Genomic DNA, 17,223 nt, shown 5'->3' with positions numbered 1-17,223 from the left:
TTAGCAAAGGAAAAACAGTGAGTCTGTGGAAGAGGCAAAAATCACTCAAGACAGTTGACTTGGAACTTCTCACAGTGTCTGAATTAAAAAAAGCTTTTTTACAACTTCCAGTAACAGACAGTCAGTCACAGATTCTATGCTGAACTTGCCCATACTCTTTCATAAAACAGAAAGAAATAGAGACTCACAAAAACACAAATTAAATTATATATTGTAAAACTGACTTTCTACCTTGTAAGACTAGGAAATCTTTAGTCAGGATGGACATATCCTAAGAAGTCAGACCTCCTCCTCACCTGTGAGTTGGGTTTGGGTTGCATATGTGCTTAGTTATTACTATATGGAAAAAGCAGCCTATTAAAAAGTGAGTTCTTGCATAAACTGGAAAGTTACCCAGCTGCTTTGACTGCTATCAAAAGAGAAAGTGTCTAATGGAAAAAGAAAATACGGGTTTGGACACAATTATTCACAGGCTGTTAGTGTGCTCTTTTTTGTGTCTCTTTGTTTTATGCAGTCAGAAGTATTTATGCTTCTTTGTCAGAAGAACACTTACCTGGGGTTTTTACTCCAGGTGTGAATGAGTTTGAGCAGAAAAGTTGGAGAATACTGACTCTCTGAAGCCAACCTGCAGACCTAAAGGAGAGAAAAATCAGATACCAATGCAACAGAAGTAAGCAAAGCCACTTAAAAACCTCATCTCTAACAAAGACCTCACATTCTATAGTTTACCTTCTTTATAAAGTAATTTCAACCTTTTATAAAGTTATTTCCCAACTTCCTCAATATTTATCCAATGACTCTTAGATCATCTCAGTCCTGTTTACACAGTATTCCAGCTACCATTTTTGCCCTCCCCTTGAAACTAGATTCCCATGACATCCCACATTAGCCACAGAGACTTAGCAACCTCTCATATCTATGAAACCTCAAGCACAGCACCCAAAACTCACTCCTCCCACACTTCCTATGCCCTGACTGCAGCACCTGGTCTGTATCTCCACAGTCTCACTGGAGAGGCTGGAACATTGTACTGCATCCCATGAATGGGATCTAACAGGGTTCTGTGTCCAAAACAACTCCACCTCAGAGGTGCCTAGCCTGAGCTACATAGAATAGCTGCTGCTCCTTCATGACTGGACACAGACCTAGTGCACCCTCTGCTCTGCCATTCCACAACCCAACAGGTTCCACCCAAGTCACATGGGTGGGTTTCCACTGTGACCCACGGCTGGACTGTTGGTGGGGCACCACTAGTGAACACAGAGGCAGAGTAGGTTCCAGTGCATTCAGAGGTGGTAGGTAGAATGGTGCCTGTGAGGTTTGGACTAGCTCAGTTTGCTCAAGACTTGAGCATAACAGGAAAGAAGGCAGGTCTGACCATCATAGCCAGGATCTTAGAAATCTTCTTCTCCTGTCCCAAAGGCTGGTAATAGTATTGCCCTGCATAGAACGGGGATTTCCTGAATGATGTACAATGGAGAGTAAACCATTAATCCAATCCTGCAGGAATGCTGCTGTGCTGGCTAACAAGGTTCTGCAGCAAAATCCTGGGCTATGAACAACAGCAAACTCCAATTGCAGGTTCAACAGGCTTAAAATAATTTGCCCTCTCTGCGAGTTTTTACACACCTCAGTTCTATAGTTTTAAAAAAGTCAAAACGATTCTTTTGCGAAAATCAAATCCCCATGAAGTTCACCAGAAAAGACTCCAGAGGGAGCTTCTGGATCATACTACTATTCAAGCTTCAAAACCATCGACCTTCCTGACATATGTAAGGACAAGAGGCATTCTAACTATTTAGTAACAACAGTACCTCTTGTTCAGAGTTACTCAGAATTTGCAAACACCATGCTTCCTGAAAGCTTTAAGTGCTTAAAAGCCTGAACTGCTCTGGAACTGCAATAAATGTTCACTGCTTTTCCCACACAGCACCTGGTTGTGAGAAGACTCCATGAACAAACCAGGAAAATGCACTTCCCTGTTGCTCAGCCCAGTGCAATACAGAGTTATATGCACTGCCTGGTACTATTTTATCTACTGTTTGTCCATATAAACATACTACATATCACATATTGTTACTGGCAGAGCAGAGAAACAGTGTAGGAGTAAACAAACACAATGTCTAGAGAAGCAGCTCTGCCGTTTCACAGACTACACCAGTGCTCTTTAACAGGCTTTTCAGCTGCAAGAAGTTGGACATTTGGATACCTCAAAAGCCTCTGTGGAAGAGCACTCTTTGAGTCAGCCCCTCTTACTCAGTTAACCTTTTCATGGACACAACTGCTTTTAGAACAGAGACAACCCAGCAGCTGGTACAGGCACTTCCTGACAACCCCAGAGCCACTGCACTGACACAGACAGTACAATTTAATTTTAAATTCTATGTTCACTCTCCATCTCACAGCAGTGCATTTTCCAAGCTCAGAGGTGATCTGAATTTCTCTGATAAAAGCCACAAGCTTCTCCTTTGTCATTATGCTCACATGGAACTCTCAACAGGCAGGCATAAGACCACATAGCCCACTGACAGCCCCCGCTGGGTCCTTCCTTTCCTGCAGCAGCATTTGTTTCTGCAGTCCCCTACCCAAAAACCGTCACACAGAAAAGTAGCAAAGTGCACCTGGAAATGACTTGTATTATTTATCTTCCCTGAAGCATCTAGGGAAGAAGTCTGTTTCTGTGGTTAAAGAACAAATAAATGACATCTATTTTATTCAGATGAATTAATTTGTACTTTAATTTGTGACTAATCAGACATGAGCCAAGAAACTGGCCTTGCACGGACACAGATGCCAGAATCTGTCTAAGGCCACATCCAATCTAGAGATGGACAGAGCTGACATGATGGACTCCAGTACAGCTGGAGCTTTCTGCTTGGTATACATTTCAAACAAGTTATTTGGAAAAACAAAAAATACTTACCTGAGGCCATACCACAGCATGGAAAACTGCATCAATCTCTTCCACACTAAAGCTGTAGGTCTCATAATCAGAAAAAAACTCTGCCACAAGTTTGAGACCAAGACGTCTCAAATTCTTCAGTGGATTAATCAACCTAGGTTGGACCTGTAAAAAAACCATACAAATAACCCAACCTTGAACTTGGCAGAGCAACTACTAACTACTTGCTCTGAAATTAAATCCAGCACTTGATTGATCACACCAAGATACATCCTTTGCAGAAACTTCTGCTTTCTCTTGTAACTTGTTCACTATAGCACTCTAAATTTCAGAGTTGACCTAAATTTTTCTAAAAGGGGCCTGTCTGTTCCTGCTCATAAAAAAATCCATGCTGATAGGTTTAACCCAGTAGCATCTACTCCTTTTGGACACAATGCAGAAAGCTACACCACAACTAATTAGATTTCCAATCTTGACACTGAAACAATTCTGTTTTATACTTGAAAGGACCCAAATCAGCTCTCCAAAGTGAAGTTATACTTTGCACACTAAGATCTTCTGGGAAGAAAATAAATCAACAGACAAAGAGAAGGAGGGAGGAACAGAGAAGGGAAGAATGTGAATTATGTCTTCCAGGAGAGCAGGTGGGGGCTATAGCATTTGGTTAGAGGAAGGTGCTTCCTGTACCCATTTAGTGGTTATGTTCCATAGTCTTTCTTGGGAAAAGTATTTCAGTAAGGAAATTCATGCACTGCTGCATTCTGACTCTGCTCCCTGAGAAGAGTCTTGTCTTGAGTAACCTAAATTATTTCCATACTGTGCAATGCAGCTCACAGCACGAGCACATGAAGTAGCTCCACAGTGCAGAGGTAATGAACTTCAGCCTCAGAAACAGCAAAGCCAAATGAGAGCAAATAAAAGCCACTGTCTGATACTGGAGCTCTTTTGGGTCTCCAGTTCATATCATGATCCACTACACAGAATACAAAATCACAGGTAAAAAAGACAAACAGGAGATGGTGGAAAAGGAACTGATGAAGCTCCTGCAACAGGACATCCCAAGCTATGCTGAATGTGTACTAATGTACCAGCTTCCAGGTGGCAAATGAACTGTTTGAAAGCCCAAAGAAAGCACAAACCAGGATAGTATTTCTAATGGTGACCTCTAAATGAAGTCATTTTGGGTTTCCCACTTTCCAATCACCATAAGGGTTCTTTTCGATCAAGCCTTTGAGAGGACAAAGAAACTCAATGGTGAACACCATCAGTAGGAAATCGTAAATTAATAACCTGTCTCAAAGCAGTCAAAGTTGATATTTAACTCTCCAGGCAGTATCAGTCTGCAATGAATTACTCTCAAACTCCAAGAATGTCTTCTAATTATTAGTCAAGATAAACAGATTTCTCACACTCTTCCTTGAGCTTTTAACAGTCCCTGGGCTAATGAAGTGCCAAATTAAATTCAGACAAACAACAGACTGTCACTCCTGACATTACACAACCATGACAGGATTACTGTAGCAACTCTGGCAAAATGCAGCTTTCCCAGCAGTTAATGAAGTAGCTTTTAGAACTCCTGTCTGCTGTCCTCATTGAAAACATGTAGGCAGATGCAATGCACTGCTGAAGTTAGACTGTGGGATGCTGATGTCCTCAAATTTGCTCATCCTCTTCATAAATTAAGACAGTTACAAGGTTCTGTGCAGCTCACAGGCAACTATGAGACCTTGGATACTGCCAATTGCAAAGACTTTCTTTGTTTGACAGATTTTTTTCAAAACAAGTTGTAACCTCAAATGCTAACAGCTGGGTCTTGCTAGAACACACTCATGGTGACAAAACATTCATTCCCATTTGCTCAGTCCATCATCTCGTAATTGCTTTCAAAACCACAGTGATGATGATGACTGTGCAGTTTGCTTGTTTCCCACCTAATATATGACAGGCTCTGCACCAGGAAGACAGAAAAGCCTGGCTCAGTGTTACAGTTTCTGAGCAGCTGGCAATAGACTCCAAGTAGCTGGATAAGAGCTCAGGGATGCCTGTGCTGCTCCCCTGTGTACAGGACAGCAATAAGCCAACATGCCCCACCTTTAGGTGACACCAATCTTTAATGGGATGTTTTCCTCACCTGACCCCTTCTGCATGTACAGCCCTCACTCAGCAAGGGAAAAAACATTTGCAGTGCTCTGCATATACCTGGTTAAGGCCCAAATGGTAACACTGGATTAAATATGACTACTCCTGATACAGAGCTGAAGATGATTCTGTGTGCTGAAAGCATGGTTGGTAGCCATGTCCTTCCTGTGTCCCATGACAGGACACACTCAGGGAAGATAATCACTGTGAACATCCACGATTCTGAGCTCCCCTGAGATCTAGCACTACAACAAAACACCTCATGGACAAGGTTTGCTCTAACGTCTTCATGTAAAGAACTTTAAGCCTCTCTCTCCCCTGCTCAAACGTTTTATCCTTGCAGCCAAGAAACCCATCTTTAAGGCAAATTTCAACTTCCAGCCATAAAATCTTGTTACATGTTTACAACAGAACACTTATCTCTCTCTCATGCCCATCTCTCCACAAAACAGGGGGGAACAATGCACAGAGATCACCTCCAATTCTCTCTTCAGTAACTCAAACAAAAACAGTTCAAATCAGTTTTCTAAATACATTAACTCTGCCTGCACTGCTTGAGCCCTGAAGCACTTTCAGACAAGCACCACTGGCCTCTATTTTGACAGACTTCTAATTGCTAAGCTTCACTCCACAATGGCATTCAACTTATCTTTACCTAAATCAGAAAAGCTCTGTTTATATGTGTAAGCTCAGAGGGGGAGGAGAGAAAGAAACTTAATTTACATATTTGTATATTGTTTGCATATACTGTACCTTCTCTCTTTGCTGGAGGATGCAGGATACCACAGCAGTCATGCAGAGCAGAATCTGTAGAATTTCAGGCAGGTATTGCTGGATCAAATGCCCCATGTTTTTCAACACCACTTCAAGACCATTGAAGAGGCTATGCTGACGCCCAAGAGGCAGGACTTTAGCTAAGTCCAACTCTGACATACTTTGAAGGACTGCAGTCTGGCAAGGTCCTGTGATAGGTAAAATAATAGAAAATTATCTAGGGAGGCACCATGAAGACACTCACTACCAAGAACATTTTCTTCAGTGGAAAATAGTGGAATTTAGCCCTAAATTACAGACCCTCACTGTCATATTTTTAAATAAGTACAGCTCTGTGTCTCTCTCTGACATTCAGATGTCTCCCACTGCAACGGAATCAGAGTACTGTACAAGTTCCCTTCACTGCCATGATACTCAGGCTAGCCTATGATGCCAGCCACCACCCAGTCCTGGTCTGCTACAGTTTACTTGCACAGTTGTGCAAGTTGTTCAGTTTTTCTGATCTTCGACACATAAAACACAGCAATTGTGCTTCGTATGGAAAAATTCAGAGGAAACCCAGTCCTCACCAAGGACTTACTTTCATCCTTTCATGGCATGGTTAAGAGATGAACTGAAGCACATAACAACATATTTATCCTCCCACATCTCTGCAGGTCAGGAAATACCACACCCCCAGTTTCTATGGCCTACCTACCATTACTGAATTGCTTCACAGCTTCAAAGAGTAGATCCAAGAACATTCGTATCTCTTCTGGCAGTGAGCCAGCCAGAAATCGAAGAACGATTGACATGCGAGTGCTCGCTGAAGACTTCCCCTGTGTTTTGCTCCCTGTTTTGTTTCTCATTCTGCCATACAGAATTCTTCAAGAACCAAAAAGAGGTTGCATTAGCTTTCAGCAAGCTATCTGCTTTCCAGTCTCTTATTCTGCAGGAGAAACTCTGTTTAAAAATATTCTCTAGTGAAAGTTCCCCCTACTACATATTGTCCAAAAACATCTTAGTGAAAGGTCATGTTCTGCTACAATGGAAGCTCTGATGGAAACTTCAGGCATAAAACTGGTTACCTTTGTGACACCTTGCAGGACAACTTGCATCACTGCAAATAGCTGGCAATACTCAGTGAACTGAAACATCCTGACAGCTCTCTGCAATCCTTAGCGGAAACACTATGTACCAAAATGCTGTTTTTAAAGAAAACACCATTTGCATAACACATTACATACATGTGTTAATAAGGAAACCATAGAGAATATCACAAACTAAGTCATCAAACTATAGCATTAACCATGGGTTTATGTCAACTGTTCAAAATGGGAAGCAGCATCTCTCTGCTCATGGTACTCTGCCATGAAGCTTTTGAAATCCCACTTCAGAACACACCTCATAAGAACAGGGATGAGATCTGGTCGATGCTCTGTTTTTACTACTGTGGTCTCCTCAGAAATACTGAAATGAACTATCTCTTCTTTAAAGCTCTTGTCCTCCAGTAGCCTTTGCAAGTTCTCCCTGAGAATAATAAACATTATTTGAGGGCAGGTAGGGTTATAAAAATAGACAGAGACACAGATGCATCTATATATAATTACCTATCTATCCTTGCTGTATACAAAGTATTAAAGTACTATTTTCTCACCCTTTTATAAAAAAATACTTTGAAAGCCAGCAAGTTCAAGCTAATTATGTAGACAAGTAAGTTCTGCGCATATTCCAAAGAAATTATTTAACCACAAACTACAGTTTTATGCTGTCACTATCTTTGGGTGGTTATAAACCATCAGTACAAAAGACATATCTGAAAATGATGGAACTACTAACAATACTGACACTATTCTGGAACAGAATGGAAGTGTAGCTATTTTTCTCTAAACAAAAAAGAGACACTGATCAACCTCAAGATCTGATTTCCTCTCTTAAATACAAAACATAGAGCTGGCTAAAATTAAACTTTACATATATGTCTTCAACAAATACAGGACTCCAAATGAAACTGACCCTGAAGCAGGCTTCTGATTGACAGCAGGCTCATTCACCAATGCTTAAATAATATAAAAGCTTTTTACCTGTATGGCAGTAGATGAGGATGCTTGTATGTCATTATACAGTCAAGAGCTATTCTCTGTACATTTTGGTCTTGATGAGTGAGTAACTGCAAATAACAAAAGAAAGAAAATGAGTCCTTATCTAGGGGGCAGTAGTGCTTACCAAAAACAGTGAAACAACCTAAAGGCTACAAGATCAAGCAGGTTTTGCTTAACTAACTTATTCAAATGAAAGCAGAATGTATGTGTTGCCACTATAAAGCCAAGATGCACACACCCCTCATAAAAAGGGGCATGGTTGCTGATAGCTCATATACACTTTTCTTTCCTATCTACATAGGACAGTTATAATATTTGTTTTTTCACAGTTGTCTTTTGGACCACTATGAGTTTGCATTTATCATCAAAACCAGTTATCAGCTGTGTATCTAAGAAGACTGGATTAAAAAGCAGACTACTCAAACCATTTCAAGGTAATTGTATTTCTTTCTTGCTACAAACACAAAGTACTCAGTAGACTTGGTATGCAAAGTCTCACTGATATTCACCCTCTCTTGAAGATGACTCTTCATAACCTATGCACTAAACACCACCAAGTAGTGGTCACAGCACTGAAAATATCTGAGTTAAAGAAGTGTTTGCACAATGCACTCAGGCACATGGTTTGATTCTTGAGGTGTCCTGTTCAGGGCCAAGAACTGGACTTGACGATCCTGATGGGTCCTTTCCAACTCAGCATACTCTGTGATTCTGAGATTCTTTAGGACAGGGCAAAGAAGTTGAGAAGTACAGATCATTTCCCCAGACAGCATCTTTATCAGTTCTTCACTCTCATACCAAATAGCACAGGCAAGTGTCATCGCAGGTCACTTTGCCATGATGTCCCTATGCCAGATGGACACACCAGCCGTGACAATGCATATACTAAGACATGGAAATGCAAACAGTAAGTGATGAAGTAATCTTTCTTCTTGTGCCAAGCTGTTCTTGCTACAGTGATGTGACCTTTACACAATTGTCCAATATTTTGCTAAGAACACAGGCAAGTAAACACATGGATCAACTGTTTTTCTAAGCAATACTTTGAGATAGACTGAAACAGAGTGGATATCTGCTAGAGATTCTCAAATTCAGGGACTAAGGAATGGAGCTTTCAACACCCACAGACTCAGAAAACACAAACTGGGAACAATGAGAGCAAATGCCAATGTCCGGAACAAATCCACAAACTGGGAACCAACATAACCCTATAAAATTAAAAAACTTAAACACAAAACTGTTTCCAGGATTGTAAAATACAGACTTAGAATCCCTCTTCAAAGTCATACTTTCAACAACTCTTTCAGAGAAATCCGCCAGAAGAGAATCAAGCAAATTGAATATTCTTCAAGAAGAAATTCCTTTTCTGATGTTTGATGATCTCTTGTACATACTGGCCATACTTTTAGTATACAAAAAACACTACAGGACAAAGACAAATCTCTTTAGATCCTACCCAAGCTTTGGATTCTAAATCCTCCTCCAGATCCTTCAGGAAGTGTAAGTGAAACAAATATTCTCTGTAGTCATTCTTCCACCTTGCCAAAGATTATTACTTGTCTGTTGTCAGATCTATTTGCAAGTGCCACCCCTGGCAAACTAAGCCAGGTATCTTAAGCAGGTCTTTGCCTAAGGACAGCTCCTTTTTCAGCTATCACAGCTGAGCTCAGAAAATGACAGGTTCCCTCAGTATTAGACACTGCACTCAAATAAGAGTTAACTTATTAGCAGCAATTCTAAAAGTAAGCAAATAGCCTCACCTGGGTATACAAGGCATTCAACTTCTGCTCCAGATACAATGCACGAGGATTTGAGAATTTTGAAAAAACTTGTAAGTGGGCTATTAGTTGCCTGCAAAACAAAGCAATTATTTTTTAAAATATCCAGGAGACAAACAAACAGGGAACTTTAATTAAAATTCACTAACAAGAAAGAAAACAAAAAACAACACAAAAAGATCCCAAGTCTTCAGCACTATTTCAGACATAGTACGAGGTGTCCTGTTCCCTAAGCAGCTCCTTTCAGCTCTTGCTTCACTGCACAGAGTACCACTGTGTAGGCTCAGTTTTTTCCTGAGAAAGGGGTACACTCAGGATGCATCTTACTTCTCTCTGCCAACCCAGGCTAGAACATGAAAATTCTGCATTTATCTCTTTGTTTATTCACTTGTCCATAACTGGTGCCCATGTTGCTCCTACCAACGTGATGGGTTGCATTCAGCCACAGACTGTACTGGACCTCATACTGGGCTGCAAGGACAGATGGGAGTCAGTTCCTCTAGCACTAGCAGGGTCACCTCACACCTGCCCCACCTCCTGTTCATGGATAGGGACAGAGAAGACCAGGATAAGGAAGGTGTTGAGTTCTCCTCTACTATGTGTGCTGTGGGACTGGTGGTTGTCCTCATCCAGCTGCTCCCCTGCTAATTTACACTGAACTTTCCAGACACTTGAGCTGGGCCACCCTCCTCCACGGCTGGGGCACACAAGGGATGAGTAGGACGCCTCCCAGGAACCCTACAGGGAGCCTGGAGCAGGTGTGTGCCCTCTCTGCTTCAGCCAGGCCTCCCAGGACACAGGGTGCAGCCCCACCAGGGAGCTCTTCCTGGCACAGCTGTGACCTGGAAAGAAAGGTCACCCCACAACTCATTAACACACCCCTGGTAAATCCTTTATGCCTTTGCTACAGCTACCAAGAGCTAATGTTTCCACTTCACTGCATGGGTGACTTGAGATGGAGGTTGGGAAAACAACAAAATATCTTGGACTGTCACTGTATTTTAATTGCTGATAACTTGCAGATACAAGCCAGAATTTGGGCAACAAATGGAACACCCATAGGACACCTGGGATGAAATGACACTATATCAAATACTTGTCTTGTTCCAACATATAAGGTGACATTTTGAAATTCTCTGTCATTACAAGGGCCATACTTTGCAAAAGTGTCAGAATACAAATCTTTGTGCTGTATTTGTAAGGGATATTTGATGGAGGTCATCACTGGGGAGAATTAATAGAAAGAGCAACCTCCTTCGTGTACTCAGCACTGCAATAATGATACTCAGCAACATACAGCTTCAGTCTACCAAATAAAACCCTTGGTCCCTAAGAAGACAAGATTTATAACGAGCAGGAAACAGCGGAATCCCAGTATCAGGATACCTAAACAAATAGTCTTATTTTTTGAAGTGTTTTGCAAAGCCCACAGTTTTCAAAGACTAGTAGATATACACAGAGAAACCAGTGAATTCAGGTACAAGAGTCTCCAAAAACTTCAGAATAGCTTCAGAATACACATTCTTTTGCTTAAAGTAAAACACACCACAGACTGGTCAGCAGGTTATGAGATAATGATAAAACCTGGCAAATGTATTCGGATTTTAGTACTGTACAGGCAGAATTTCTGACTTGTAATCCACTGAGAAATGATGAAGCAAAGCAACAAAAGAAAAAATAATATATACAAAACCACAACTTGTATCTCGATGTGAGCTCTTGAATCTGCCTTTCCATGAAAGCACTAAGGGAAAATTAAAAATACTTACTTAGCAGCAGCTCTTCTTGTTTTCTTTCTCGGTACTCCTACATTAATTGGTTCCCCTTCCTCCTTTTCTTCTTCCTCATCCTCCTCCTCCTCCTCCATAGCAACATCATTCACCTCTTCAGCAGGTATTTGTTTTGCTGCTATGGTACCACTAATTTTCCTTCTGAGATCCTGAGATGGAGCCACTAAGGAATCTGCTGGGTAGTACTCATTTCTGTGTTTAAAAAAACAAAAGGAAGGAATTCAGAAGCATAACAATTTTCAAGGTTTCAGGGCAACAACAGCAATTAAAAACTTCACCATTCTTATTATAACATTTTATTATGTCCATCATACTCTCATATGTGCAATATGCAAACACACCACTGCTCTCCCTCCAGGGGCAGGAATTTGAATCAGCCTCTAACAAAATCAGTATTTTCCCCATCCTGGGGGAAAACACTTTGGTATTCTGTGATTCCAAACTAAAGTGTGTTTTCATTAAAGAGGAACTTTATTTCCACTGCAATCACTCCATAACTGAGTAACCAGACTGTGACAATGGCAAGTCAATGAATGAGAGACTGAGCAGCAGAGACCTACTGTAAGTTTCATTTTAGCCTGCCTTTGTTTCTAACAAAATCCACATTCCAATTAGAAGGTTATCTCAACTGGAAACAGACACTGTCATCAGCCATGCATTCAAGAAATAAAGTCTATAATGGGGTAGCCAATCTTAAAGCTCAGCAACACATTGAAAGCAACATGTCCACTCAACTGAAAAATAAATCTTACTTACCGAATGAATCTCAAAAGAAGTGGGGAAAGTTCCCTCGACCGAGGCTCCACTCTGTCTGGAAACTTATCCAGTGCTTTCCACAGTAGGAAACGGTAATTTGTGTGGTCCAGACGTTCACTGCAATCTGTTCTACTCCTCAGCTGCTCCAGAAAGACAGTTCCCACCTCTCCTTCTGGCATCTTCTCACTTTCTGTTTCAGCAATGCTCTCCTCCTGTTCATCTAGTTCATTTTGTAGCTCCATTTCTACAGAAGAGGTAGGAAAATCTTCTCAGGTTACTTCATAATCACCAGTAGCAAGGAATCCATCCCCCACTACCAAAGCAATACATTTGGTGTCATGCACCTGTTTAGATGGATTTTATTTTTTAACACTGACCCAAAAGACACACATTGCTTAGAAAGCATTCTAGGATGCCTTGCAACCCTGGCACTTCTCACTCAGGCTCAGTTCCCTTGAATAACAGGGAAGTTCACAAATGGCTGCAATACTTTTGTATATTGAAATATTAGATTGCATATGCCCATAGGTAAACCTCAGGAGCACACACAAGGACTGTGTGCAGAAATTCCAGGAGGAGGTAGATGGTCTGCATTATTACACAGGTTTTGTCACTGCTCCTGACCAGTCTGAGCCTTGCCAGCCTTAAGCAAAGACGAAACTGCTGCGTGTTTTCCCACAATCTGCAACTCCCTCCTGTAATGCAGGTGGCCTTTTAAATCTACTGCTTGGTGTTTAGGACATGAGACACAGCTTCCTCCCAAGCTTCTCCACTCCTGCCCTGGATATGACAGTCGTACTGGTTCTGAATTCCCCCACCACACATAAATTTGGGGTACATGAAAAACAGTCACATAATTCACCATCAGCTGGGTTACTATGATAACCAGGCTTAGGAAAGGTGACGTACCAGCATAGGTAGCAGCCCTCTCCAAATGTTCATACAGGACCTTCCAGAACTGTTTATTCTCCATTTCCTTTGCGTGAGAACTGGCAAAGCAGAATACAGCATAAAATTAGAAGGAAGATAAGAAAAGGCAAGTGTCACTCAGCTAGTTAACAACTACCACAATCAAAGGCTTTGATCACTGCTTTAATGTGGTTGTCTGGAGACAGGACATCTGCACAATGCAGCTGTAGCACTTCCTTGCCTTTTCTCATGGATCTCAAATGCCAACTGTTATTAAAATAATCTGGTTGTATCCCATGACTTCAAATGAACTCATATTCAGTAAAAATGTTCTCAAGTTTTCTACTGACTTCTATACAGTAAATCATATAGGATCAAAGAATTACCATGGATATATCTTTTGAAGAGTTGGTTTAATTTTATTTTTATTAATTAACTGGTTTGAAGAGGAAAATCCCATTCTTTTTACTCACACAACAGAGGGAGGAAAGAAAAAGAAGATAAAGTCATGCAGAAAGAAGTCACTAATGTTTTCACCATGGTAAGACTTTCCTACTTTTTTTCTAGGATTGAGAGGTTTTCCAGTAAGGACAGAAAAGTTGGCAGATGAGGAAACTGAAAGAGACTTCTTGTTCCTTTAAGTATTTATGGAACATGTATCAAATCCTGCTACCTGTGACTAAAATCTCTGACGCTATTTGACTGTATTTGTCGCAAGTTCCCTTTAAATTAAGAAAAATCAGGAAGTTGAAGAGTCTACATAGGCTGAGATTTGAGAGATCGAAGTAATTTCAGAAGATCTCACATGAAAGTTCTCATGCACAAATCTCTCCAAATTGGACATTTTTTACCTCAGTTTCTGTTCACAGGAATGTCCTGTGAGACAACTACAGATTGCAGCATCCAACTGCATATACTCACGTTATAAGTTCAATTACAGGATCCCAGAGAGGGTTGAAGTTAATATAAAGCATTCCTAGTAAATACCGAAGAGGCACCTAGAATGACATACAATACCATCTTGTTGAGATGCAAAAAACAGTAGTTAAAGACCAACCAAGCTCCTCTAACCTTTCTTCCTCTCAAAGAAGTTCTCAGGAGTGCTACAAGAGATGAAGGAATTCACACACATAATCATGCCTTGTCTCATAGCTTCATGTCGAAATCTAGAACCCATTTACTGTAAGCTACACTGAAATCACTGAGATCTCATAACTATACCAAAATAACTTGAATATGGAAAAACCAGTTCAGCACACATGATCTGGACTGTCTCCTGTCTCTCAAGGACTGGCTCCTTGCTGAGCTACATGAAGGAGGAGTGACCTACAATCCTTCCTTAAGAATGTGAGGCCCCCTTTAGCTTGGCAGCAGAGGAGATTCAACAGCCACAGGCATAAAAGATTTTCCAACTGAAGCAAGATCCAGAAGTGAGGTCACCAATGGCCAGTGGGAGTCCTACCAATGTTGAACCACACTGAGGACATGGCAAGATCATGAATTTAAATTTGCTCACAACTCACTTCTCCCTGGAATCATTGCCTTCTTTTCCATCACATCACAGATCAATCTGACAGTGGGCCATTTATCTAGATACCACTGTTGTTCTAGTAAACACAGTACTCCTGAAGACAATGGGAGCTGTGATCCCTACTAACAAGTAAGTTTTCTAAAACTTAATCTGGGAGTTAATTGATTTTTTGATGCACTTTTATTAAAAACTCTACAATCCATGTGATGGAATAAGAACACTCTCTTGGAATAAAGGAATGTGACAACTGCTTTTTCACAATAAATCCTTACCTCCTGCAAAGATCCACTTGGGATTGTAGGCTGCACTATGTCACATCTTAGTTTCCTCAAATGGAGAAGTTTTTCTCTGTAATCATTCACTGTTGCTGGCACAAGTTCTGCTTGGAGCAATATGGAAAATACTGGCTGGAATTCCCCTGTGCCATCACCCTGAACAAATAAGTGACATGAATTCTGTTGGAGCATCTTTATCTCATTGAAACATACATCAGAAAAAATACACAGGCTCATGGCCATTCTGAACAAAAGAACAAAGCCAAAGGACTTGCTCTGGTTTCCACCATTTAGCTCACATGTGAAAACACCCGGAGGTGGGGGACAAAGAAATAAAACTGGAATGTGAAAGCACAAAAGCGATGACCACCTCTACCAGATGCATTTTTGTTTCTGCAAAGTGACTAACATTTCACACAAAACATGCAACACAGGTAGCTTTGAAATGTTAAATGAAACATTTTAGCCCTACCTCAATCTGTGCAGAAGGTGGATTATTAAAATGGTTTAGAATTCGAACCGTCAACAGCCGGACCTATTCCAAGCAGAAGCATATGTCAGGCAATATGAATTGACACATACACACCTACAGAGAAGTTAATGCCTGGCACAGCATACTGATTTCACTAGGTTCATCTTGGAGCTGAGGAACAGATGAATTGCTGTAGTCTAGAAGACAATTAGAAGTGAATGCTTTATGCTCCTGCCCTGATTTACCTCTAGGGAAGACGCAAAGCTGACAGGGCTAACAGTTAACCTCTGTTAACTCATGTCTCATTGACACAGGTCTAATCAGACACTAGGGCAGTAATAGTTCTACATAGTCTAAATGCTTCTCCCTTCAGACTTTATCATTTAACTAACTTTACTTATGTTTTATTCTTAAAATACAAATTTCTTTGCATGTGGTCAAAACAGCAGATTACCTTGGAAACGCCAGTTGAGATATTAGGATGCAACTTCTCAAACAAGTCCATTAGGTTCCCTTGGGAAAGGGGCTCCTGGCAGCCACATAACGCCAACCTCGTGTAATAGAGATCAGCCAACAGCAATGCAGAGGGGTCTGAAGGGAAAGTGCTAAAACAATGGATGATTTTATTAGCATACAGAAAGCACTGCAACAACACTGGTATTTAAAAATAAGGCAGAAGTGGTAACAACATTAAGGCAAATATCACAATTTGAGACTCTGCTTGCACCAGCAGGCCAGTGAAGTCAGACTCCAACAGCACAATGACTTGCAGCTGTAAAACCCATGACAGTCCAAGAAGCATGAGATTCCTCCTTTGTGTTAATCAGGCTTGTTAAACTGAGATTTGCATGCTGGACACACAGCTACAGAAAATACACTTGCATAGGTCGCACCAGGGCTTCTGCTACTCCCCAGGTGCTCAGTCAGTGATCAACTTCAACAGAAGAGAAATAATCTAGGATTAGGTGAGACCCCAGGAATCCTATCAGCTCACATAGAAACTTCCTTCTGCTACCTTACATCCCTTGCTCCAAACAGTTTTCACATCCCCTGCCCAGAGCTAGCAGGAAAGCATGAGGCTAAAGCTCACTGCCAGTAATTCCTGCCTGATCTGGGCAAGTTGTTTTATCTCCATCATGCCTCAGACATAAGCACCGTAAGTTCCTAAATGAACAGGATGTTTTGAAGTTTGACTTGGAGATGCTAGAGAGAGATTAATGGTCTTCCTAAATCCCTGCAACCAGACAGTCTTCTGTGCTAACCGTAAGTTAAATAGAGTCAAAATTAGTAAAATGGAGTATACAAAGTCTCCTCCCATTGTGGAGCAAGCACAAACATGGATATGAAAGGACATGGTGGAATCCCAACACCATGAGCAAACTCAGATTGTTGACACAGCTCAGAAAGTGCTATTCCTGTTTCTTTTATCATTATAATGTAATACAGAATTATTAAGTGTATCATTCCTGTTGGAGTCAGTGAGTCAAGGGCCTGCCTGAATCCTCCAGGCAGAAGCCAGAGTGCAGGAATTGAGTTAAAACCTTTGAATGGATTGAAACATGTTAAGCCACCCACACATAGAATGGGAGTCTAAGTAAAAGAACAAGTTTGAGTATAAGTTTAGATGTAGGTTTGAGTTTTAGGATAAATAAGTAAGTAGTAAGAAAGGTAGTAAGTCACCAAGTAAGTAAGTTTCAGTGAGAGTTGCAATCTTTTTAGTAAGGAAAAGGTTTCAGATACTAGAATAGAAGAACAAGTTCTATTGAAGGTTGAAAAACATACTATTGTTTTTAGTAAAGGCTCCAGAAGCTCTTTC

The 17,223-nt window shown here is 40.9% G+C and overlaps 1 protein-coding gene across 1 annotated transcript in view; it reads right to left on the bottom strand.

Annotated features, from left to right (window-relative positions):
* The window catches only part of UTP20 (UTP20 small subunit processome component), a 62,501-nt gene that overhangs the window by 26,622 nt on the left and 18,656 nt on the right, over positions 1-17,223 (bottom strand). The window contains exons 16-29 of the mRNA XM_033057684.2: positions 15,862-16,012; positions 15,408-15,470; positions 14,933-15,091; positions 14,051-14,127; positions 13,130-13,209; positions 12,221-12,464; positions 11,444-11,656; positions 9,657-9,747; positions 7,879-7,964; positions 7,199-7,324; positions 6,513-6,679; positions 5,795-6,003; positions 2,924-3,067; positions 554-633 (exon numbers count right to left, since the gene is read on the bottom strand). Of these exons, the coding sequence (XP_032913575.1) occupies positions 554-633; positions 2,924-3,067; positions 5,795-6,003; positions 6,513-6,679; positions 7,199-7,324; positions 7,879-7,964; positions 9,657-9,747; positions 11,444-11,656; positions 12,221-12,464; positions 13,130-13,209; positions 14,051-14,127; positions 14,933-15,091; positions 15,408-15,470; positions 15,862-16,012 (1,890 nt within the window). The remainder of the gene's footprint in view (positions 1-553; positions 634-2,923; positions 3,068-5,794; positions 6,004-6,512; positions 6,680-7,198; positions 7,325-7,878; positions 7,965-9,656; positions 9,748-11,443; positions 11,657-12,220; positions 12,465-13,129; positions 13,210-14,050; positions 14,128-14,932; positions 15,092-15,407; positions 15,471-15,861; positions 16,013-17,223) is intronic.

This window comes from Catharus ustulatus, chromosome 4 (genome assembly GCF_009819885.2).
Source record: "Catharus ustulatus isolate bCatUst1 chromosome 4, bCatUst1.pri.v2, whole genome shotgun sequence".
Taxonomy (NCBI): Eukaryota; Metazoa; Chordata; class Aves; order Passeriformes; family Turdidae; genus Catharus; species Catharus ustulatus.
The sequence above is the reverse complement of the archived record's forward strand: the minus strand, read 5'-3'. Positions and strand labels throughout refer to the sequence as shown.